At 42.1% G+C, this 26,409-nt stretch overlaps 1 protein-coding gene across 1 annotated transcript in view; it reads right to left on the minus strand.

Annotated features, from left to right (window-relative positions):
- ASPH (aspartate beta-hydroxylase) overlaps positions 1 to 26,409 on the minus strand; it is a 98,963-nt gene that overhangs the window by 5,379 nt on the left and 67,175 nt on the right. The window contains exons 17-26 of the mRNA XM_086472621.1: positions 26,109 to 26,194; positions 25,759 to 25,845; positions 23,642 to 23,792; positions 22,337 to 22,473; positions 16,839 to 16,937; positions 16,092 to 16,181; positions 11,613 to 11,750; positions 6,198 to 6,333; positions 5,286 to 5,377; positions 417 to 550 (exon numbers count right to left, since the gene is read on the minus strand). Coding sequence (XP_086328747.1) covers positions 417 to 550; positions 5,286 to 5,377; positions 6,198 to 6,333; positions 11,613 to 11,750; positions 16,092 to 16,181; positions 16,839 to 16,937; positions 22,337 to 22,473; positions 23,642 to 23,792; positions 25,759 to 25,845; positions 26,109 to 26,194 — 1,150 coding nt within the window. The remainder of the gene's footprint in view (positions 1 to 416; positions 551 to 5,285; positions 5,378 to 6,197; positions 6,334 to 11,612; positions 11,751 to 16,091; positions 16,182 to 16,838; positions 16,938 to 22,336; positions 22,474 to 23,641; positions 23,793 to 25,758; positions 25,846 to 26,108; positions 26,195 to 26,409) is intronic.

The following is a 26,409-nucleotide window of genomic DNA, read 5'->3' on the forward strand; positions in this document are numbered from 1 at the left end:
CCGTCATGGTGGTGAAAACAGAGGTACAGCTTAGTCTCAGGCTTTGTTGAATAAACAACGAATTTGAAGTCCCCCAAATCAAAACAAATGGATTGCCAGCTCTGTTCGCAACGATATTAGACTGGCATTGTAAAAGTAAACGCAGAGACTCCGTGGACTAAATCCACCGTTATTTCCACGCCATAGCGAAGAGGAGCAGATTTGTCTCCAAAGATTCTTCTGGTATTTTTTGAGAACTGGTATTTATGTGTTTGTATCAAGAGTTAGGGTGCAAATTGCCTGTTTAACAAAACATATTATGCCTCCTGATCAGTGAAACACCCTGTTATTTTTTTTTTAATTACATGCAGTCCCACTGCCTTTTCAGCCTTGAGTAAGGTGGAAAAAAAAACAAACCCCCAAAACCCCAACCATACCTGTTCTCTTGGGCACATCGAATTCTGCAGCCTTCCTTAGGTATCACCAAGCCCAAATGCATCCTTAGACGACAGTTGGTGGGCCCTGTGTGGGGCCAGACATGAGTCCCTGGGTGCATGATGGAATATTTGATCTGCAAGAAGAGCAAGGCAGGACTTCAACACATTCACCTTCACAACTACACAGCCAGGATTTCAGGGCTTCATCACATCTCATCCTTCACAACCGGCCAAAAGTGCAATGTTGCCTTTTGTTAAAGAGTCTCAGCAACAATTGCTCTTTCTCACATCCTAAAGGTGTTCGATACTACAAAAAATATGTTTTGTGAGGGAGGGGTGTGCATCCAGGGGGGTGTGTGTGTGTGTGCGCGCAAAAGTGCATATTTTTTATTTTGCTTAAAATAACCAGTATTCATATTTCAATCTGAAAATAATTATCTGCTATCTACAATCAGAAAAATACCTTCTTTCCTACAGAAAGACTTACAGACACTCTTATTTAAAAGGATGGACCACAGGAGACACAAGGCCTGTGCCAGCCAGACTGACCAGTCCCTCTCAGATGACAACATGGCTGTGAAGGTCACTGTCAGCCTTGGCTGGAGCAACCATGAGATGGTGGAGTTCAGGATCATGAGACGAGGAAGAAAGGCAAAAAGCAGGATTACTGCCCACAGCTTCAGGAGGGCAGAGTTGGGCTTATTCAGGGATCTGATGGGAAAAATCCCACGAGACACTCTGCTGGAGAGAAGTGGGGTCTAGGACAGCTGGTTGACTTTTAAGTATCACCTTGTCCAAGCTCAGGAATGGTTCATGCCCGTGCGCAGGAAGCATGGCGACTCAGACAAAAAGGAAGCATATGAGAGGTGGAAGCAGGGTCAGGTCACCCAGGAAGACTGTAGAGACACTCTCTGAGCATGCAGGGATGAGGTTAGGAAAGTCAAAGCCCTCCTGGTGTTGAATCTGGAGATGGAAGTGAAGGGCAACAAGAAAGGTTTCTATAAATCAGCAGTCTAGGGAAAACATGGGCCTGCTGCTAAATGTGGCAGATCCAGTGACAAAGGACATGGAAAAGGCTACGGCACTATATGCCACCTTTGCCTCAGTCTTTACTGGTATGAGTGACCTTCAGCAACACCAGGCAAACAAGACCAGTGGGAAGGACTGGAGCAAAGATAACTTAATCTTTGGTGGAGAAGGATCAGGTTAGGGAGCACTTAAACAAACTCAAGAAACTTGTCCGTGGGTCCTGATGGGATCCACCCATGAGTGCTAAGGGAGATGGACGATGCTGTGAATCCACAGTCAATAATCTATGAAAGGTAATGGCAACCACCAGAAGTCCCTGAGGACTGGTAGAAAGCAAATGTTGTTCTTATCTTCAAGAAGGGCAAGGAGGATCAGAGGAACTACAGGCTGATCAGCCACACCTCAATCCCTGAGAAAGTGATGGAGCAAACAATCCTGGAAACCATTTCCAAATAAATGAAGGAAAAGAAGGTGACTGGGAGCAATTATTATGGATTTATGAAGGGGAAATTGTACTTTGCCAGCTTTTGATGGTGAGATGTCTAGCTTGGTGGATGATGGGAGATTAGTGGTTATAGTTTATCTCAACTTTAGGAAGATTTTCAACACTGCCATAAACACCCTCACTGACAAACTGATAAAATAGAAACTAGCTAAGTTGACAGCGAGGTGGATTGAAAACCAGCAGCTCAGCCAGGCTCAGAGAGTTGTGATCAGAGGCACAAAGTCCAGCTGGAGGCCACTCATCAGAGTTGTACCCCAGGGCTCAATACTGGGTCCAACACTGTTCAACAACTTCACAAATGACTCAGATGATGGGAGCAAGTTTGCAGATGATGGAAAGGAACGGCTGATATATTACAGGTTTTTTGCTGCCATTCATAGGGACCTTGGCAGGCTGGAGAAAGGAGCAAATAAGAATCTTATGATGTTTGACAAAGAGAAGTGTAAAGTTCCGTACTGGGGAGGAATAACCCCATGTACCAATACAAGCTGGCGGATAACTATCTGGAAAGCGACTTGCCAGAAAAAGAACGTGGGGTCCTCATAGACAGCAATGTGAGCATGAGCCAGCAATGTGCCCTCGCAGCAAACATCACCAACAGCCTCCAGGGCCACACCAGGGAGAGCTTTGGCAGCAGGTTGAGGGAGGTTATCCTTCCTCTTTACTCAAGAGTTGGTGAGACGTCTCAAGCTCTGGGTCCAGTTCTCTGCTACTACTACAAGAGAGACGTGGACATCCTGGAGCAAGTCTAGTGATGGGCTACAAAGGTGATTAAGGGATCGGAGTGTTTGACACACACGGGGAGGTTGAGAGAGCTGGGACTGCTCAGCCTGGAGAACAGAAGGCTCAAGGGGGAATCTTACCAATGTATATAAATACCTGATGGGAGGAGTGAAGAGGACGGAGGCAGACTCTTCTCAACGGTATCCAGTGAAAGGCAAAGAGGCAATGGACACAGATTGAAATACAGGAAACTCCATTTAAACATAAGGAAACACTTTTTACTGTACACTGGAAAAGGCTGCCCAGAAAGGCTGTAGAGCCTTTGTCCATAGAGGCACTCAAAACCTGCCTGGACAGTCCTGAGCAACCTGCTCTAGTTCATCATGCTTTGAGCAAGGGGTTGGACTAGGTCACCTCCAGACATCCCTTCTCACCTGAGCCTTTCTGGCATTCTACAACAACCCGAGGAACAGGAAGTGTGAACAACGCGCGAGAGTGGTGAGAGGAGGCTTTTCAGCTGAGAAATCTGCACGTTTGGCAGGGATTGGGTAACTGCGATAAATCTTAGGGTTTAAGGTGTTGCTTGCTCTCCAACTGCTACAAAATCAGCAGAAGACACCGTGTGTCTAACGCCTTAGCTGTTCCCACCATCTGAGGTTCCAGCAGTTTCTCACGACAGCAGGTGATCAGCTCCAGTGGCTGTGGTGAACACAGACGCTCCGACCCGCCACCTCTGCTACACCGAGGTGCATTAACTTGATTGCCCTGCCAGACCCGAATGCAATGCAAATAACTGGCTACACAGGACAGCTACTAATATCCCAGAGAATCAAACTTTTTAATGCTAATACACCAGCACTGCAGAACAATTACTGTCACGTGTTTTATCTGACCACTCAGATCAGTCTAGATATGTCTGTGAATGACATGTATGTGCTGTACTCAAGTACTACGTAGTCGTGAACTACTGACAAGTTATACTGTGTCTGTAAAGTAAAACTCCAAAGAGTTAAGAAATGCCCAGCATCAAAATTACCTGTGCTACTTTCAGTTTACTGCTATTTTTGAGAAGAACGACATAATTTTTAACAATATGATCACTTGCTATTGTTCTACACAGTCTTTCAGCAGCACTAAGCAGTTTGTGAATTATTTTACATTTCTTTTTACCTTTGTCAATACACAAGGTGCCCAAAGCATCCAAAGGGTCTATCTACCACAGAATTCCTGATCATGTCCTGATCATGTTTGTTCCCATTGCTTCCAAGTGCTTCAGTAAATGAATAGATATTAGGTGATATTTTTAATTTAATTTACCAGCAAGAATCTGAGGCACGGCTAGCATAAAACCAAAATTGCCCTAGTCATCCCCTAATCCTGGACGTAAAACTTAAGACTTCTGGAGCATCATTTTTCACATTATTTTACATTTCATATGTTCAAAACACACGACTACAGTTTATTGCTGTGAATAGGCAACGCTTCCACAAACCATGTCCTGGCGTAACACATGGGGTGCCAAAAAATGAACAAGACAGGAGCTCTCAAAGAAAACTTGCTCTCTGGGGTAGATCCATTTTGGCTGCGGATGCCACAGAAAGCAGTTTTCTTGCTGTTAGCCTCACTGAGCGTGATGACCTCTCTCACCAGTTGTATTCACTCAACCAGCTTTCACAACAGACCAGTGAAGCGATAGCCTTGTCCATTTCCACAACAGTAGCCAGCCAGGGCACGTCTGCACATCAAAAGCCAGACTCTGGTGAAAAAGCTACTCTCAAGGCTCTGAATTAGGATGACGCCAGCACTGTGTTTTCCAACTTTCGCATCCTTAATTTTGCAATGCAAAGGTTATTCTCATGTAGTCATTACAGATATAACAACCTAATAAAAAAAAAAAAGATTCTGTCCTACAGAATCACATCCAGTTGCGTATCTATTGATCCATACCATGTAAGTGCATGATTTAATGAGGTTAATTTGCAGCCGAATAGTCAGTGTAGACCAGTCACGCAAAACAAACTTTGCCAGCACCCAAGGCCACAGCTCATGGATGTAAAATTTCCTTCCTTAACCTTCAGGAAACAAGTGCATGGCAGCAGCACTGTTGCTTGGCTTCCACGAGGTGATTCTCTGTCTGCTAAAGCAGCTGGGCTGGGGCAGATGGGGGGAGGTCATCACAGTGAGCTCACTGAAGTCGTCCCACAAAGTTCAGTTCAGACAAGAGTAAGTATAGGAAAATTTAGGTTAGAAGAGACCTAATCCAACCTCCTGCTCAAAGCAGGGTTAGCTCTGAGTCAGACCAGGTCACTTAGGGCTGAGGTTTAGTAAATTACTACGTGGTTGACCCACGGCAAATAACGACTCACCTACCACAAGATCCCAGTGAACCCAAGGTGAAATGGCTCCAACTAAAGATTCCATAGAAAGGCTCCAGCTAACATATTGCACCTTGTATTTGCTGAGGGCCAAAACTGGGTGTATTTTTACTGTCAACTTCATTGTAGGATTGAGGCATCATTAAACATACCTCATGCATCCCTCTGTATACATTCTGCAAAATCACCTCTTCCCTGTGTTAGGAATTTGCAAAAACGAAGAAGTTTGCCAAGTACCTGCCCTCTTCTGCAGCCAGTAGCTTCCGGGAATCTTTCCAATAAAGCGCACGTTTTTGGAACACTTTTACAAGCGTTCTCGTTTTTTCTTCCTAGTGAAAATAATGGATAGAGCACTGGTAAGAGCAATGAACCAACACTTCCTTGTTTTCTGCTTTGCAGAAGGGCAACAAAGCTGAAAGACAGAGAAATATTATTATTCCCATTTTACAGATTGTGAAACTGTGTAACGCATTGTAGTATCAGAGCAGCCTGCACATCTTTGCCTTTAAATTATTTGTGAAGATCAGGCTTTCTACCATTTGTTAAAGATGATTCTAAAGGTATAATCATTAATGAGGCTGCATAGAAAAAAAAGGTGAAAAACGACACCAACATCATACCATTTCAACACCAGATTATATTTTGATATAAATTGCTTTTAGTATTTTATTTCACAGTACTCTCTCATATGCAGAGTCTTATAAGAACTTAAGGTCATTCCAATAGCTGGGCCTCCCACTGCACAGCTCAGGGATAGGGCAGCAGGCTTATTAAAGTCCTATTCTTTTGCTCAGACCATTTCCAAATGATAGATCTCACCTAGCTGACAGCACGATATTGAGGATGTCCCTTCTCCCATGTTCCCGTCTTCCCTCAGGCTGCTCTGTACTGGGCATTACCAAGCAAAGTGTTGGCAGCCTTGCCATAAGAGCAGTATGACCCTCCAGGGATTCTTCAAAGTGCTTGGGGACAACATGGTTTAAGCCACTGTCACAGGCATCCCAGACACCATTTTATTAGTTCCCTCCTCCTGCAGAGTCAGTGATTACAAAAATGATTCTGTAAAAACCTGTGTTGCTGCTCCTTATTATATTATATTAATCTGAGAAAGTGAAATCAGGGAAAGAGAAGAAATACCAACTGTTTTACCTTGTTGCCATAAGGTAAACTGGCTCCAGTCTCCCTTTTCTCGTAGATTCTCATCTTCAGGCAGGAAGAGGCTTCTCTTTTTGTCCATCACAGCAAGTCCCTCATCCCGAATGAGCTTCCAGTTTTTTTCTAAGGACTGTTATGAGAGCCACGTTACTGCACTAAGAACTTACTGCATTTGGCTTTAGTACCATTTTTTTTTCCCCTGCCATTATTCACATTTTTTTTCTTTAAGTTTAAAAGCACTAAAAAACCATTCATCATCATTATCAAGTTTCTCTATATTCAATTCTCTTCTGACACGTTAAGGCAGGAAAAACAACTTCCACGGTGTTCCTCAGACTCAATTACGTTGGGATTGTAAAAATTCCAATAATCCCCAGCCTCTCTGCAGACTAGGCCTCACTTTGGCTTGCTTTTTGATCAGTCTAAGGGCTCTTTAACAGCTCATTTTGTATTGCAAGCTAAGAAGTGTATTTATCTTCTTAAACGCTGCACAGGTTACCTGGAAGCGCTCCTGCCACTAGAAAGCCACTCACATAACCTGGAACTCCAGGCGCTGGCAGAGCATTAGGTTCAAAGAGGACAAATGTAAACATGCCACTTAAGTTGAACATTATGATTTAAACCTTCAGAAAGGTTTGCAGAGATTCACTTGCACATGCTGATGCCATTGAAAAAGATCAAATACAACTTGAAACGCCAGGAGATTATTTATGGACATAACCACTAAAAACGTGTAAGCTGTCTTGTACCTCACACACACCAAAACCACGAAACAGTAGAATTAAAATTTCTGTTCTCTGCTGCCTTTGGACACTATATTTGCAAAAATCAGAGAGATTACAAACCTTTATACTAGAAAACTTTTATTCTAGCAATAATAATGTCATTTTAGTGTTATAGCAATATAAATGAAAAATCCACAGTGTAACAATGGACCTGGATAAAAGGAACTTCCATTTCCCAGCCGCTTACTTTGCTCACTAAACCTCATTTGGGGTGAATAGTTTTCATTTTTCCTTTGTGCTCTTGAACAAAGAGTTTTTTGTAACACATTTTCAATCCATTTCACACTGAAAATAGGCTAAGGTGTGTTCCCACACTACCTCTTTATATGATGTGTAAAGCTGAGTAAAACTCAAGAGTCCTTATAACACAGATCAGGCTAGGTGATATAACTGCCCCTTTTTAGCCTTAAAACTCCATGTGGTTATTAGCCTTTCCCACTCAAACAGTTGCATTTTCCACTTGAGTTTTTTCAATGAAAAGACTAGCTGATCCCACGGACTAGGTTGCCCGTCGCTATGCCACCAAAGGCTCAGTAAAGCAAGCGATGGCTAGAACAGGCTGTCTGTCGCACAGCTGCTGTCTCCCATGAGAATGTTTGTAGGTAGGCAAAGACCTAAACATGGGAACAGTGCTGGTACTGTCAGCACCACCACATCTACAAAAGCCAACACCAGCCCGAGTCCCTGAACTTGCACTAGAGAAGAGAAAGAAAAGAATAACTCACATTTACACCAGCCTCAATTTAATGTGACACAGGGCAACAAAACCAGGAAACTGTAAAAGATATTACAAGCGCTTCTCTAATTCCTTGAACTCCTTGTGCTCCCTCGTCAGGTAAAAGGTAGTCGGGAGCACTCCCCCGTGCAGGCGGGACAGTGCTTGAAGAGCACTGGTGCCCCAAGGAGCTGCAGGGAGCAGCTGCTTTGTCACCTCCAGTCCCGCATGAGCGCCACAGGCTGAGCGTGAACCTGCCAAGGAGGGTATTTGCTCTTGCCTTTTAAGGTTCCCCCCCCTGCATGTTGGATCCAAAGTGATTTGAATAGAGATCATCGATTTTGAACAAACTCCTCAGTGGTTTTAACTTGCTCTGAAATCAACAGTGACCCTGCACACCTGAAAACCTGGAACCCATCTATAAAACACACTGGCAGCGGTTTGCTATGAGTAACAGGTAATTCGCAGGTAGAAATGGAGTGGGGAATTCAAACACAGCTCAGCCTTGATCTCCCTGATTCTACAGACTCCCAGGCATTGAACGGTATATATACAATTAAAACACAACCACTAAGGCCAGGAGCTGGACTTACAGCTCTTGACCCAAGGGCTGGCATCTACAGAGAAAAGTTAAATACGCTTATGCTCCATGCTACGTAGGAATTCAAGCCTTGAGTTAGAGTGACAAATTTGTATCATATTTAGTGCAACATCCTGATTCCAAGTGAAGAATGAGGTGGCGACCAGCATCGGGAGCATATGCGCTTGTTTCCTAGCAGCTGATTCCAATAAACCTCCATATGGCTTTTTAAATGTAGTTCCTAAAAATAAAGGAAGTTTACAGTTGCTGTACATCTGGCAATAGTGTAGATTTTACTGGCAAAGACATTACTATATTTAAATAGGGATTTTTTAATATCGGTTTATTTTTATGTGTAACTATTATCTTAAAAGAATCCTCACTCTGTGCTGCCAAACCCCTTCAGTGCATGGTCATAAATGAAACAGGCAGAGATTAAGAGGTTACTGCCCCTCTGTGAGGCATAACTACCGACCACATGTCCATTTTAATCCGTTGGACTATAAAACGAAATCATGGTGAAGACTTTATTTCACTTTGCTACTGAAGCAGAGCAGGACAGTGTTCATGGTCAGTTATTGTGTCTCGGCTGGGGAACGCTGACGACCTCCAAGTAAGGGGCAGTATTTTGAACCTTTCAAAAGAGATTCCTTGCATCCATTCAGTCACTCAGAGTGCTTGAACATCGGCATGTGTACACACCATCTCTGCTCTTTTCAATACAAAACTCCCCTTAAAGTGTCCAGCCACACTTTAAATGCGTATTTCAATTTAATTTCTCAATTAAATACAAATGTCTAGCTATTGTTAGCTAAAACATTAAGCCCTAGCTGTCACTCTACAGAAAACGCTACAGATATGTGCTCTGCTTTCATTCTCTTTCTGCGCTTTTCTTGCCACACTTTAAACTTTTAATTAATAAAATCTAAGCCATCAGAGAAAGCTGACAATACAAGATCTACTTTAATCCATCAGCTATTCACTGTAGTACTTTACTGGCAAAGCATCCTCTGGGTCCTTTCCAAAAGTCAACAGACACAACACGAGGAAAGGACAAAGTTACCTAAGTCATCACCTACACATTAGTTTCAGACTGGTGAAAAGTCTCTAGGATCCGTTAGCATTGTGCCTCTTACTTTTTAAACAAGCACCAGAATAGAAAAATAATGTTATACTGAAGTATAATAAAAGGTACCAGAAAAAAAGTTACCAGAAAAATCACAGAATCACAGAACAGTTTGGGCTGGAAGAGACCTTAAAGCTCACCCAGTGCCATGCCCCTGCCATGGGCAGGGACACCTTCCACCAGACCAGGTTGCTCCCAGCCCCATCCAGCCTGGCCTTGAGCACTGCCAGGGAGGGGGCAGCCACAGCTGCTCTGGGCAGCCTGTGCCAGGGCCTCACCGCCCTCACAGGGAAGAATTTCTTCCTCAGATCTCATCTCAGTCTTCCCTCTTGCGGTTTGAAACCATCACCCCTCATCCCATCACCACACCCCTAAATGACGCAAGGACTCAGTGAGACCGCAAGGACTCAGTGAGACCGTCCATGGAAAGCCAGTTGCCCCAGGGGAGGAGGACAGGTTTTTCAGGATAAAAGTCAGGTTTGCTTTTAGCTGAGCTCAAACAAGAAGGAAAGAGTTCCCTGATCTCCAGATCCAAAGGCCTGAAATCCCGTAGATCAGAAACACTAACAGAACACTTCTACGTAAGCCACTTGACACACTCTCCCTAAATGAAGGCTGGTGTTTTCTGCTCCCTGGGAAATCAGGCGCCCCTTCTTATTTTTTCACAGAAACTACAACACACTTAAGCATTAAGGGGCAGCAGCCGAAGAGATACAAAGATCCAGTTCTCTTCGGCACAGCAGCACTAACCAGGATTTACCACCTTAACACGTCTTGTTAAGTGTTAGTGAGGTACTCTCAGTCTTTTTTATTTTTTAAAGAAACGAAAAACCCCCACCCTTCCTTAAGACACCCAGGCAAGTAGATAACAGTGAAGTAAATGAAGTATGAGCTTGTCTTTAATCTTACCCATCAGGCAGTTAAACATCAGGCCTCAATCAGTTATCTAGGCTTCTTTTTTTAGTAAAGCAGTAGGAAAGTTAACACCAGAAAGGGAGACATGCCATCCTTAGATAGTTATTTAAGATAGTAAAAATTAATCAACCTCTGCAAAGACCTCTTTTTTGACCTGTAAACTCAACCACTAGCATGGACAAGATGCCTTATGTCTGTGTGGCTACAGTTAGGTGAGCTGAACGCCCCGCAGAAGGAATTTACTGCACGGGGAATACCAGAAAAAACACTTTTTTTTTTCTTCAGGTTTTCTGTGGAAAAAGCAAGGTGCTGTCAAAACTCACATCTCCGTCTCCAGTCTCAAGAAACCACATGACCCTTTATAGCAAAATCAAGCCAGGTCTGTGCTATAAGACACTACTGCCAGTGTCTTCAATATGTTTTTGCCACTTTCTGGACAAATACTACTACAAATTTTGTTTGCAGCATTGTTTTCTTTAAAAGAAAGATTGATTTCTTTCTCTTTTTTTTTTTTTTTTAATAAAATCACCCTTTCATAGTAGGTTTTTTAACACGTTATGTCACTAAGTATAAAGAAACAACCACTCTGAAGGAACTTCCCTCTTGCAAATAAACATTTATAGTTTACAATTCTTTGTGCAGAATAATTTTGCTAAGCCACATACCAATAATTAAAACACACAGGGGAAAAAGGTTCCCCCCCCCCTTTTTTTTTAGGAATTATTATTAAAATTATTAAAATTAAAATAAAATAACAATTATGCAATTTTATAAACACAAACTATTATTACAAATAATAGCCTTGTATTAAATAAAAAAAAAGAACTTTAAAGAACTTAAATTCTATGTTGTTATCTTTTGTTAAATCCGTCACTGTGAATCCACACTTGTTTCTCTCACGCAATTAAAAGCTTCCAAAGAAGTCAACAAATATTACACAAGGGATGAAGGACACAGCCTTTCCTGACTAATTAAAAATTCACAATGGGTGTCCCAGACATGACCAAAGTTTGCTGTCATTTGGCACTTGAGACATTACTGTTGCCTACCATGCAAACGTTGTACTTATTCATCATTTCAGCCATGCTGTCCCCATTCTCAATGTTGAAAATGCCAGAGCTCATTTTACAGTATCTTAGTAAAATCTTGTGCTCACTCTGAAATCAGTGCTGGTACTCACAGGCAGTGATTCAGATCTTATTAGCATTTTCTCTGCTTACCTTAGATTAGACTTGTTATTAAAAAAAAAAAAAAACACATTGAAGTATAAAGGAACAAACTGCCTTACCTTCACCAGCTCCGTATAACCAGTTTCCCTCGCCGTCCACCAAGGCTGAGCTTTCAGTCCCTTGACATTGTAAAGGGAGCGCTGCCAGACTGATGCAAAGTGACCTCTCTGGTATCCAAGTTCATACCACTTGTACGCCTGAAAGATTGCAGTTGTTAACAACCAAAAAAGGAACACCCTTTTTGGTAAAAGGTAACAGACTGTTTCTTTGGATGCCAGGGTTGTTCTTGTAATGTAATGTGGCAACGAACACTTCAAGGAAAAAAAACCCGAACAACCCCAAACAACCCAACTAACAATCCCAAAACAGATCAATCAGACAAGGCTGTCCAATCCAACATCAGCAAAACAGGACAATCTTCTCACAACCATTCACACCAAATCCAGGCGCTGTCCTTGGACTTGGGAGATCCAATTGTTTCTCATCTTGGTCAACCTTGTTTTCTCTGTTTCAGTTCTCTCCCTCTGAATTAAAGGTGACTGCTTCTTCTGCCAGCAGAGATGCTGGGATGATGAAAACACTGCTGACTTTGTGGGTCTAAATTGTTACTTAATTATCTAACGCCTACATGCACTTGAGTTTCTTCAAATATCTGTTGCCACAGCACAATTGATCACGTGGTAGAAACCTACTGAGGCTAATACCAGACCTTTGCTTGTCTTATCCCCCTTCCCACAACCTGCTTTACCCCTGTAGAGCAGCAAAACAAGGTCCTGCAAAGAAAGAAAACGGGATGCTTGGAACGAAAAGATCCAGTATAAGTAGCACTGTGATGAACTATACACAGAGAAGGCTACGTACAGCTGCCTCCTTCCTGGCCAGCATCGCTGCTGCAGCTGCAGTATCTTAGACAACACAAAAAAGGATATGAAAGGACAACGCAGTAGGGAGAGATGAGGGTAAGAAGTCCAGAGCAGAGGGGTTGAGGCAGGCAGCAATCCCTGCCTTGAACAGAAAACATCCAAAATCCTCTTTCCTTGGACTCATGCAGAGTCCCCCTCTAGCTACAACCTTTGAAATCCACTCCCACCCAAGCCTGCAGCCCATCCAATTCACCCCCACCTCAGCATCACTCATCCAAACTTGGACCATGTTCTCATACTCCTTTACCCAACCCAGTATTTATTCTTGTCCCACTCCACATAAAAAAGCCTATAATTTCACCCTCCTGCTTCCAGTTAATAACGCTGCCCCCCACCCCACTCCACCGCTGTCCGCCTTCCCCAGCTGTACCCACTTCCTTGCCAAGTTCTCCTCAGAAAGCCCAAACCCTCCACTTTTCTTTCCAGCAGGAGTACAGAAAATCTGTCCAAGACAAAGATTGTCCCCAGTCACATTCTGGTACGGTAGTTTCCCTGCACGACTATTCTAATTGTCAGTTGTTTTTCAAAGAGAGTCACTTCTCCTGCTCTAACTCACGAGCCTATGACAGTTGTCCATTAATCTGCCCACACTTGACTCAAAGGCTAAAACAAAAGACTCACTGAGACAAAACCCACAGCACCAACTCTTAAGCTAAAGAAGAATCATTTCATGGATGGAGTCTGACGGAAAGTAAAACATACAATCAAACAAACACATCTCTAGGAGAAAAACTAACATCAGCTTATTATTTATGTTTGCCTTGAAGCTGGTAAGCCAGAGGGAAAATAAAACTTTTTTGGATACAAATCAGCCCTGAGAACAGTGTGTGACGTACTAAGACTTACAAAAAGCTACTGGAAACTCTTCGTGTAATGGATTATTTCTAAAAATTTCCAGGTGTCACCTCAGAGATCTTGTATTTCAGATATAAGGTAAGAAATCACTTTGGGTGGGTTTGTTTTCAAATTTTTACAGAAGTCTCTATATTGTAACCATAGATTATTTTTTGAGAGTCTGTAAGTTTTCTTCAAGCTTTTAAAAAATGTGATACTCTGATCGTTATAACTCTCTCAGTGTGGCAGAGAGGCTGCAATGGAATGTTGCCTTACAGTATTTATCTCAAGTACAGAAAAGCAGTGGAAATCAATAGAGTAACAGCAGACCATCTATAAGCTTTCAACTGTTTTCCATAGAGAAGCTTTGTAAAACTCTGTATGGGGCAAAAAAAATATAAAAATTATGTATAACCTTTGGGTAATACACAGCATATCTTTAAATTTTGGTATTATCTTGGTTAAGTCTCTGAAGTGGAAGCATGATGATTTATAACGTATGCTCCCCAAGATGCAAGTTGTACCAGCAGTGGGGTATCAGCGGGTCGCCCATGCTGCCTGCCTGCATTCGTGTGCCATGTCTGGAGCTCGCCCGGTGCCATGGGGGATGGATGACTGGTTTCAGCCACTGACTGACGGGTGTGAACGTCGCTGCTTTTTAGGATCCAGCAGCTACAATCATGACGTGTAACACTGCTAGTCCTCACTTGCTGGAAGAACTGTGCTATGGGGTTGCCTTTGGCAGCATGGAGTGGGGTAGGTTCTCTCGCTCATCCTGCCCCATCCTGAGTTTCCATCAGAAACCTTTCCTTCCGTGCGCAGACCTGGGCAGCGGAAAGAGCAGCTCATGACCACCGCGCTGCTCGGGACAGCCACCGTGTACAGCAGCTGCTCCAGGACAGCAGCCGCTGGAGCTGGGCTCAGCTGACACCCTCCGTGTGAACAGCACTTTGCTCTGTAATACCTTCCACAGCTCTCATTCACCTTTTTTAAAGTCAATTTGGCATTTTATCAAATTACAGTTGGAAAGGGCATACTCAACACTGTTTCCCTAACACTTACCAACACCACACCCATAATTCCTAATTTAGCTCTAACAGATGAGTATCTACCTTCAGCAAACCTTCAGTGACAGCTGTTTCACATGTGCCTTAAATATTGATCTGTTTCCTTGATTAAATCTTGACATTCAGCAAGTCCAGCAAAGTCAGTGAGAAAGATTTAGCTTAAGAGTGGACTTTCCGCTGAGAAATTTAAAAGTCTCCTCTACGCCAAGAAGTTCATTTGCCATTGATTAAAACTTCTTCTACAGCAGGTTTGACCATTAACTCCACAAACATTAACACGTAATTATCCTGGGCACTGGGATGACATACATTAAATACATCTGTCTGGTATCTTTAGTCAAATATCGCAGTGGGATGCTCTAGGCTCAATCACTCAACCCAGAATACCCCATGGAAGGATACAGGGGTTTCCTTTTTGGTTTTCTGGGGAGAAGGACAGACAGTCAGACAGAGAGGCTGTGTGCATGCAAGCAGAGGCTGCGTGCGTGTGTGTGTGCACACAAGTGTGTGTGTTGACGTATAGAATGAAGCCAACTAATGCTCACTTGTAAATTCAAAAAACTTCAGAGGAAGAATATTTTATTGTACTTTCAGAGAACACAATATAACCTGAAAAACATAGATGCTCCTACATTTCAACGTATGTATAAGGCATTGTAATAGAAATTCCACAATTTATAAAAAAAGAACATTAACCTGATGCACTAGGCTTAAGAAAGATCACTAACAGAGGCTTCATTACAGTCCACCTGTCCATAGCTCGCATGGGAGAACTGCCTGCCCACTGGGCCAAGGCACGCAAGAGGTCAGCACTCTTTACAGTGTTTGAGGTATCAACATTGCTGACCTATCACCAGATAACTGATTAAAGAGCAGTTCCGTTACGCTTTTTTATTCTTATTCTTTTCACATTTCCCATCCAGGAACCTGAGTAGGGTTTTTTGGTTTGTTTTTAAATTCACGCCCATAGTAAAGTTCATTACTGATAACAGTCTTGAACAGAAGACATTTGCTCCCCTACCATGGCAACAGTGCTCATTCACACATTTAAATTTGGCTTTTACATTAAATTTGGGTTTAAATTAACAAATTGGAAACTCTTCTGGATGTTCCAGTCGCACATGTTTACTTTGTTGGGCTTGCAACACATTTGGTGCACAAATCTCTGCTTTTCTGACCTGTTTGCTAGTTTAACTATTGAACAAATATCATATCTCAGCCCACACATTCAGTCTTCTCATCACCTTCTTTTATCCCACACTCACTGGTGCTCAAGGTCACTTTGGGAAAGAAAGGAAGTTCATAAAACAGTTATATCAGAGCTAGGAGAGAACTCCTACACAGTGACAAAAATTTAATTGTTTTTCTTAACTCTGGTTAAAGTTACTTTGTTGTAAGTGGTAGGAGCAGAGAACAGACTCTAAAAACACCTTCATTGAATTTTGGGAAAATGTTTGGTCCCTCAGTTCAAAGGGGCCTACGCAAGCTTCAAAAGCTTAGCTTATTCCTAAAGCAAGGGATGCTGAGAGATTGTATTCTCATGCCAATGGCAGATTTTTGGTATTGCTCATCTTGACCTCTACACACATGTGCTGGATGTTACTGCAATAGGGCTACTCATGTTTTCAGCGTTAAGCCTGTGCTTAAAGACTTTTCTGGATTCTGCAGTCCACCAGAGGTTTAGATTTTAAAGCAAGAACTGTTAAATGCATACCTCTTTGTCTCCCATTCTCTGCAAGGCATCGCCCAGATGGAAATAAAAGCGTCCATCATTTGTGCCAGGATCACCAGACTCTAGTCCTTCCTTTAAAAGGAAAAAAAGAAAGGATAAGAGAAACCTCAGCAGGCTTTCTAGAAGAGTTCATTTGATTGTGTCAATAGCTGCCCACTCTATGCAAGAGACAGGCCATGAAATTGGCTCTAAAATACAACCACCGCGGTAACCCGGCACTTAGGCTAACAAACACAACACTTCAGTGCAAAGCCACTGAGCAGCGTTACCGGTTTTCCAAATGCCATGGCCTCTCCCCTCAGCCCCTCCAAGGCAGAGGAGTATTCAGAGACGGACGCTTGCCCCTGACCCTATACACATACACACAAGCATTTTAGAAAGCTGGATTAAGGTTTTATTTTGCGGTATTTCTTCCCACTCAGAAGTATCCACAAGCCCTCTCTGGATTTTTCAAGAACCTTAAGTTTGCCAGACTCGAAACAACTTCAGACTCACAGCTGGGTACTTCAGGTTAACCACTAACAAAACAAATACTTGATGTTTAAGCAGTGATGAGTCTTAATGTACAAGCCAGTCCCAGTTCACAGGCAGTGACATAGCAACGTAACTCCAACAAGTAGCTTAAACTGTGATTTGCGATTAATACGCTTCTACCTTGACATGTTCTATAATTTGCAATTTTATCTTGTACAGGTAAAATATTCACTGTAGATGAGAAACAAAAAATACCTTTAGATAGGGTATGCTCTCTGCTATTTTGTTTTCTGCCTTCAGGATGAAGCCATAATGTACTTTGGCAAAGCCATCATTTGGAGCCAGGCTCAGAACCTGTTTGAGAAGAAATGAATTAAATCCTCATGTATGGATCTATGCAAATTAACAAACCTACACATATATCACTATTTAGCGATGCAATGACATTTTCTTCCATCGCTGACTCTGAGATAAACTCTTAGCTTGGCTGTACTTTCTTTTCGCCATTCACTTTTGTGAACTTCTCCGGAAAAATCTGTTACAAGCCAAACTCCAAAGTCTCAGAAGTAAAATTATTCCACTTGGAATCTCTGAATTGCATTATTTTTTTGTTGTCCATCTTTCTCCAGCCTCTCTCTTGAGTTACAGCATGCCATGTTGCAGAATTAACACCATGCATTGAGACTTCAGTTACATGTCCCAGGACCGACTAAGCTGAAGCAACGTAGCTGCTTTTGAACAAGTCTCCAGCACAGTCACAGGAAGCGTAGGGCAGAAATACACCTGAACTGGGTTAGACAGGCTTATACTGGTGGCATACTAGTCTCGGCAAGAGAATACACTACGCTGCGAAGCACGGTGAGTGCGATTGAGAGAGATGCTGTACAGCAATGCCTGTGTCGTGTAAGGGGGCTGCATAGACCCTGGGAACGTGAAGGACGTTTTCGGCACCGCGGTGAGCTGGGGCATGCTCCGGAAGGGCTTACACTTGCTTGGCCAGGCTTACACTTGCTTGGCTACCAGGCGGTAAGGCAGGGGCTAACGCAGTAGTCATTCAACGTGCTCTCACACTAGAACGTGATGGACAAATTATCCTTGTACCGTTGGGTGTTGCGCTCTTTAACCAAGACCAAGACCTAGCGTGCTGAATTAGGCTAAAAGACTTTGTATCCTGCATGAGATTCAGATAATGTCCAAGTTATAACCCGACTTGATCTTGCAGGAAAGGAAAACCCACAGGCAAATATCCAGAGATGGCTATTTCACGGGGACTGTGGAAGACAAAGGGTTGTGAGCGCAGGGACAGCTGTAGGGAAGGTCAGTGTACAGGTGGATGTTTCAGGGAAAGGAAGAGTGACGCTGGCTGGCTGGAGTTCTGAAACATACACCTCCAGCATCGCTGATATAATTTAAGTGCGTTTGTTCTGCCTCAGCCAGGGGGAAAAATCAGAGAATGTCGGTTTAATTTCCAGCTCCACGTTTCTAGGATGTATACATTCAATACCATTTGTAGCTCTATGCGATATCAGTCACATGGTCAAGTTAATCTGTTGTTACACTTCTCTCCTTAAAATAAGGGTGGACAGTCTTATCAGGACAGACCCACAGACCAAGAGGATCATCACAAGAGCCTGTCAGTCAGTGGAATTACAGAGGCTGATACCTGCTGAACATCTAGCACAGCTGCTAAATACAGAACGGACAGATGAGCAATTTCTCTTCCCTAAATCCATTCTCGAAGCTAAACTTATGCCATGGATAACATGTCTGTGTACATTACAGCCATTCCCCTCTGCCTTTTCCAGTCAGTGTCTAACCCAATTTTTCAATCAAAATAATTACAAGCAAACCTATAACACGTTCTCTGGGCCAGTGTCTCTGCTTTCTCAAACCTTACTACAGACAAACTACATCCAAGCAAAACCAAAGTCAGTGCAATGTGGGTACAAAATATATGAGTTAGAAACAGCTGCATTTCACCCTTTTTGCAGAAAAGAGCTACTACGACAGAGCAATCAATTTGAGAATCTATCTGAAGTCCATAATATGACACGCTATTAGCAAAAAGTGAAGCCGGCAAGTCATAGTAAGCATGAGCTTGATCCCTAGTACAAGAATACACCACCAACTTATGCATCTTATGCCTTTTGACTACAGCATTCTGTGCATAATTATTTTGATCCAAGAATCTGTACCTGCAGGGGGAAATAAATGACTGACAGAAATATTTATTAGCCATATAATTTCGTTACAGTTCCTTTAACTATAGGATAAAGCTATCTGATTAATTAAGACAGAATAGAATTTTCTGTATTACGGTTCATTTAAACTATGCCGAGTTGCATTAAGGCACGATCTACATTCAGAGCCCCTAAAGAGAAGCAGAGAGATACAATCAGCAGAAATCACACTGAAAGTATTTAATGTAAATTGTATTACTCTGTTGCTGTTGCTGCATGCAATATTAATTATGTTTAGAAATAACTTTTACTAAACTGCTCACAGCCCATTAAATATTAATCATGAATATAGAAATTAACCTCTGGGGCTATCAATGGCTAATTAGCCAGGGCAGAGAACTGTGTGAATGTGGATATTCTGCTTTTGGTACCTGAGATAGCTCAATCAGAGCTGGCTTATGCGTGTCTGTGTAATGCTGCACCAAGGCACGCAGACATGCCTTAGCATGGCAGGCAGAAAAAGTGCTATTAGCCAAGGAACTGGTCTTGTTAGGTTCTCTTCCGCTGTATTTTATCTGGAGGCCTCTGAAAACAAAAATAGCTCTGAATTCTATCAGGACTAATTTTGATGTTATGTTTCTGTGTCTCAAATAATATTCAAAAGAAAATGCTGTAATGTTAGAGGCAAAACAGAAATCCTCTCCAGTTGGAGACCATTTTCCAACTGTGGTTCAGAATAAATTCTGGCAAAAAGTGTATTTTGCATCAGTTAGACTGCACCACACTACAGCTTTAAGTCCAAAACTCTCCTGATCTGAAGTTCAGTGTTTATACACATCGCTTCTGTAGCTTGAAGAAGGAACATATATTTAAGACTTGAAATAAAAATGTGACTATAACACTTCAACAGCTGCTAAGACTTAACAGATTTGGAATGGAAAATAAGAATTGAATTGAAAATAAGTAAATGGGCTATCAAATGTAAAGCAGAAAGTTTTCATGCACTAGGATTCCTTGGGCACCTATCCAGTTCCTTGGAGATGATGCAAGCTAGAGTGAGCCTGGTCTGAAATGGTAGTGCTGCAATCCCAGTGCAGGGGACAGTGCCTGTGAAGGGTCCAGCTGGTTGCGTGAGCTCAGCCCACGCTTAACACGGACTGCTACCACTGAATTAACACCAAAATGCTGCAGCAGGAAGCAAAGGAGGGCATGGGTACCTTTTGCACAAGTATCTAGCAGATTCCCACGAAATGGGAGATCTGGGGTCTTGGGAATTTGCCTGAGGAGCAGAAACAAGTACTACATACACAAGAAGTTAGACAACCACGAAGAAAAGAATGGGACCAGAGGGGAATCCGCAAGAACCTGAGCCTTTACTCGAACAAGAGGTACGTTCTCTTGAGGCTGCATCCTGAGCTCTGCTCTCTCTTCCTAGCTGTCCATGCCTCCTGTGTAAGGAACGCTTGACTAAGCTTACAGCGGGAACCAGAACCCCAGATTCAGAACTATTGGAGGCATCTACTGTGCAGCACTGAGCTCATGCTCTTGTCTGTGCTCTCTTACGCTTTTCTATCAAGCGACTGACTTGTCCTACACTAGTGAGAAGAAGGATTTCATCATGCTACAGAAGATGACCACGTTTTTAAAAAATCATGGGCAGAGGAAGATGTCTCCTGGAGGCCCTCAGAACCACTCTTCACAGTTTGTCCCTCTCTTTATTGACCATGCTTAGCACCTGAGCACCTACGGCAGGAGCTCCAAACCATATGCCAACCCCTTTCTAAATACGCGTTGCAACAGCTGAGCAAAGCACTCAAGAGCCGGCATATGGCCCCTAAGCAATCTGCCCAAAATCACGTAAGAAGCCTTCAGTATAACCAAGAATAAAAGCAGGTACACATGAGCTTCTCCCTGTTTCTTTGGCTGCGTTTCCTTTCTTAAAATGCTTCATGTAAATTTATCCTGAGTTACAACAAAGAAAAAAAATTACATTACTGTGTTGGAATCCAGCCTGAAGAATAACTGGAATGTGGACAAAACCCACATGATTTTTAAAAAGAATAAATGCAATTCCTTTTAAAAGGCATTTATTTGTTGCTCTTTTACAAGGACAGAACATCACTAAGATCTCTCTTATTTCAGTGGTTAGCAAACTGCAAAACAGAGTAATTACACGAAGTCTATGGAAGCATGGAAAACCAATGTATTAAAAGCAGACCAGTTCTTATTTTGCATATCTGTTCTTAATCAGAGCAGTATACACTTCTGAATTATATCAAACTCAATATCAAAGTAATTATATAGGAAACTCATTACCTTCTTCCATTTATAAAGAGGCCTGTGATTATCAATATTGAGAAATTCTAACAACTATATTGTTTGCAGCAAAATTGCAAAGGAAAATCTTGCCCAGAAGGAGTATGGTTTTGTTTTTTCAAGTTCCTTGAAGCTCGAGAAGCAGGTTCGGTTAACATTTTCTGTATTTCAAAGCTGATGTTTCCAGCCCTCTGAGAAATCCTGACAGTGGGCCAAAAATTATGGAACAGAACTGTTTTATGGAGGGACCTACAAAGCAGCCAAAGTAGCAAAGCAAATATTATTCTGGCAACATCCGAGACTACCAGAGGAGCTTGGAGAAAAAAACCAGTATAATCAGGGTTCGACTCCTGCATCCCACCATGTGGTTGAACATCCTCTTCCTCTTTGAGAAACCACCTGAGCATCCCCTCAGACTCCCAGATAGAGAGGACGGAAAACCGGGCTTTTAGTTTCTGGAGGTGGCAGTAATCACACACTGACTCATCTTCAGCCTACACAACAGCCAATTACCACAGCACGCCTGTGCTAGACAAGCACTGCAACAATGGGCCAAGGTCAACAGGATCCTCTCTGACCAGGTGCTGACAGCTTCTGCTCCACCAGTGATGTCAAGTTCCACATCTGCCAGAGTTTCCAGATGTTAACAGGGTTTCTAGATCACAGGAGCAGAGTGGCCCTTGCTGGCAGTGAGGCTTCCCCAGCCTGATAAACACCGTGTAAGAGATGAATATAGATTCAACAACTGTCCACACTACAAGCATCATGAAAGAAAATCAGAATTTAGGCTGCCTACAAAAATGATGAAAACCCAAAGGTTAAATTGCTGTATGAGTACTGAACTACTTCATCACATGGTTAGAGACAGTGCTCCTGTAAAGAAAAACGCTTGCTTCTGCTTTCCATGTCTTGTAGATAACACATCTTTTTTTAGACTATGCATTACGTCTTTATGTGTTGTCAATATATTCCAAACCTGGCTACCAGAAGGTGTAAGAAATCAAGTATTACTAAGCATATGAAAAACATCTGCATTTCTCTGTCTATGAGAAAAAACATTTAGCATGACAGTATCAGGAAATCTGAATTAAAATCAGAAGATAATTAAGAAGTGCACTACAAAAAAAATCACCTATATTAATCCTTCCAAACTTGACATGCAAAATGTTATTGACGAAAAAAGCTAAAAGCAAGCAATCTTTAGAATGAACATACAAATGCAAATAATATTTTTCCTTGGCTGGAGTGGAAACTCACCTCTTCGTATACTTTCTTGGCATTGCTGTTATCTCCTATCAAGAGGTAACCAACACCAAGGTCATTCTTGAATGAAGTATCACCGGGAAACAGCTGAACTAATTTCTGTAGCGTAACCAGGGAACCCCTCATGCGACCTAATTTAATTGAACAGGACTTAATTACAGCTCCAGATACGAGTGACAGTGGTGAGATGCTTACACAACACTTAAGAAAACAGAGACCAGAGCCAGGTGTTCCACTCCCACTAACAATCAAGAAGCAGAATTTGGAAAAAAATTAAACTCGTGCAGACAGGAGAACATTCAGCTGCGTGGCTGTCCCTGGGGTGCAGCGGCACCAGGAATATTCCGGCGATCACTGTGAAGGCCCGTCGTGCGGTGCTGTGGTAGCCTCTAGTGGAGAGACTCCACAGTGTAGCAGTAACGACATTATTTAAGCTCTGGTTGCTCTTTCATACACAGATGTCAAAGTGTTCAACAAAACTAGTTAAACATACCAAAGTAAACAGAGTCTTGATTGATTAAGTAATTAAACTGTTAAGCAATAGTTCTACTATATTTCCATTATGAAATTAATCGTGCTCTACATACTTAAAATTGTGTTCCTCAACTTCCTAGATGAGGTCATGCTGAGGAACAGCAAGGTCAAAACAAGTCAGTATTAAAACCCAACCCATGGGAACAGAACTCTTTTCTCCAGCAACGCTGACTGTGCCTCATATTCTAATCAGCACTTTTTGTACATCACAGATTTGAGATCTAAACCTTCAGGTGTTACAGAACCCCAGGACAGTTTGAGCTGGAAGGGACCTTTAAAGGCCATCTAGTCCAGCCCCCTGCCAGAAGCAGGGACAGCTTTAGCTGGATCAGGTGGCCATGATCGGGGCGGGCTGTTACCCCCGAGTTCGATTCCAATCTTCTCTATGTTTACTGAAAATTTATTCTGGGTATGTTTACTCTGCGTAGGCCATTGATTTCCTCATGATTCCCCTCAGCTTCAGTAGAAAAAGAACATTTTCTTCTTTCTCTGTCAATAAAAATTTCTGACCACCTCCCATCATGGCTTCTCAGAGCACCTAGTGCACTGCTGCCTACAGGCACTGTGATCGTACAAGCAATTACATACACTGGCTCCCTAGAAAAATTTTAAAGACTTTTAAAATACTTTTCATAAGCATTTAAGAGATTAGCAACACAAGTTCATTGAAAATTCAATGGAATTGGCACTTTTAAGTCCTCAGTGATCTTTTGAACGGCTTGTTCGCACAACTTCCAGAATTTTTACACCACCCTCAAATCTTACCAAGAAACTGCTGCCTGTCTGCTTCTCGTTTCAAGCTCAGTTTTATCAGATCTGACGGGACATTTGGCAGACCAACCACCTCGTCGTAAGTGTTGATAGCTTTTTGCAGCATCTCATTACTCCTCATTTTCTCAGCTAAGTCATCTTCAGACTAGAAAGAACCACAAACCCATCATTAGAACACAAAATAATCCATTAGTCTTAAAAATAACTTTGTTTTCTTAAAAGGCAAACTATGCAATTGTTAGACTATGGGAATAATTTCAGAATTATCTTTAATCCATATAATTTTGGCACAACAACCAAAAATATATTTGGTTGCGCTTTATAGTAAGGCAGATTAGAAATACTGTTAATTCTTGTTTCCTGCAAGCTGTTGACCAAAATTTGCACCTAAACCATACATTAACACAGATTTTTGGTTAATATTTGTAGAAGTCATAATTTCTGCTCTCGAAAATAAACGAAGCAACATGTTTTAATAACATGGAAGAAATGTAAATTGTTGCCTACAGGTTATTTGTATACGAAGCCACACTGGCAGCAACACAGAGATCAAACCCCACCAACAAACCTTTCTTTCATATATTCTGACACAAGTTTATTTACACTCTTCCTTAGAAAACTAATTAGGAATTGTCTTTACTCTTGTGTACATGGACAGAGTATCTACCCCACAACTCTTCCAGAACTTAAACTTGTGTGTCCTTTGGACTGCTCCTGCACTTGACAAACGAGATCTCTACTGTGAAATTACAGCTTCGGAGACCTAATGGAAGCTACGACTGGTTTCACCCATGGTATGGCATTTTCCTCATTTGTTTCCACAGCTGAAAAAAATAAGACTCTTAACTGCTGAATTTTTAAAGCATTACTTTGAATTGTTTATACAAATGCATGCATTTCCATGTGTTTAAGGTATTCTGCCCCAATACTTCCACTTTCATTGGCTTATGCCCTTTCCCAAGTCCATTCGCCGAGGAAGGCGCAGGGGCCCCGCAAGCGCTGCAGGTGCTGCAGCTCTCGGTGCTCTGGCGCGAGTCCCCGCGGTGTCAGTCATGCCCGTTGGACGGGACAGCTTCGGCTGCGTGAGCTGCCCAGGCTGCCGGCAGCATCGGGAACCTTACTGCGCTTCCATCCTTTCCTTTGTTTCCTTGAGCTACTTTGAAATTGAGTGCGGGGAATACCAACGACATGGTAACTCCGCCAAACACTCCACCAGCCGGTTTCCAGGGAGAACCTCAGAGACCAGTTTCAAGCAATAATTTATTTTTCTGACGTACATTCACTAGGAAATTTCCCTTTTATTTTTTGAGGGAATTGCAGGGCGAAGAATAGTAAAAGATACATAAGGAAGAGGCAAAAATTGTCAGCATAAAATCTGCGTAAATTCACCAGTATCGACGCTATAAAACATATAGGGAGGTTTAAGACCTCTTTACTGTTCTTTTCAGCCTTAAAGACGTTGATGATTTCTGTAGAATATCTTTCATCTGGCCTAAGTGGAGCTCCAGATATCAAATCAGGAACTGCTGAAATTTCTGAAAAACATTGTAATTACGAAATGTTTTGCAGAATTTGGGGGAAAACAGTTGCCTTTTAAACCCAATAATGATCCAGAAAAATGAATTCTCACGTATTAGAAATGTGCCACACTAGCACGCAATGTCGGTTCCCAGCTCACAGGAACAGAGAAGTACCCTCTCCAAACCCTCTCCTCTGTTTGGGAGCAAAAAGCAGTTTCAGCCCCGAGCTGACCGATGTGTTGATCTATCAGCTGCAGCAACCAGCAGGTAACAGCTCAGTTCTGCCTGTTGCTCCTGCACCGGGACGGCGGTTGGGATTCACCTCTTACCATTCCCCTGACAGTTTTCATGAGATCTACGGGATGTATCTTTTTTTTGGTGTTATTTCCAATACTTCCTACTAGACTGAAGTCACGCAAAAGCTCCCAAAGTAATTGGGGAAGGACAGAGAACTGAAACACAGATCACACAACTCTTTTTCCCGAGGAAACATCCATAAAATTATAAATTAAGTCTGACTGGCGTTTAGCACTCTATTGTTAAAAAAGAGGGGTTTTATCTTTTTTAACATTTATGGGGTTTTTTCAGTACCTGTGCTTTCCCATATCTTGCTCGAGGACTCTGTGGATACTGATTCACCAACGCTTCAAAGGCCCTTAGAGCTTCTTCAACTTTTCCCTGGAAAATATCAGGAAGCAGACTGGTTAAAGGTGAGCAAATGCACACAAACAGACACACACACTTATGACTTTAAAAAACTGAAGATAAATTATCCTGCAAAAACGAAACTTAAAGGACAAACACGCACTGAATATTTAATTTAAAAAAGTTCATTTCACAGAAAGTAATCTAAAAGTCATTCTCCCTTTTTCTAAGCTAATTTTTATTTGATTTATTCTTGTCCACTGTCTACAGTCCCAAGTGAAACATTCAAAACTTACTTTTTTACGTAGTTTTTCTGCAGCATCTAGTTCAGCTTTAATGGTCTTATCAAATTTGTTCAAGAGCTTTGGCTTCTTCTTTTTAGCTAGAAAAGATTTAAAAAACACACCGTTTATTACTTCTTTTGTATTTCACAGCTATTGTTTGGAGTAACCTTTAGCGACTAGTACCGTGCTGGTGAAGTGCGTGGTTTCCAAATAAGGCAGTTTCAAAATACACTGAAAAGAAATTGATATCTTATACAATCACAAACTCCTGTATGAAAAAGCAATTTTCAGTCACTTAAACTGCATAACTTTG

This window comes from Leptosomus discolor, chromosome 13, assembly GCF_034619465.1.
Source record: "Leptosomus discolor isolate bLepDis1 chromosome 13, bLepDis1.hap2, whole genome shotgun sequence".
Lineage (NCBI taxonomy): Eukaryota > Metazoa > Chordata > Aves > Leptosomiformes > Leptosomidae > Leptosomus > Leptosomus discolor.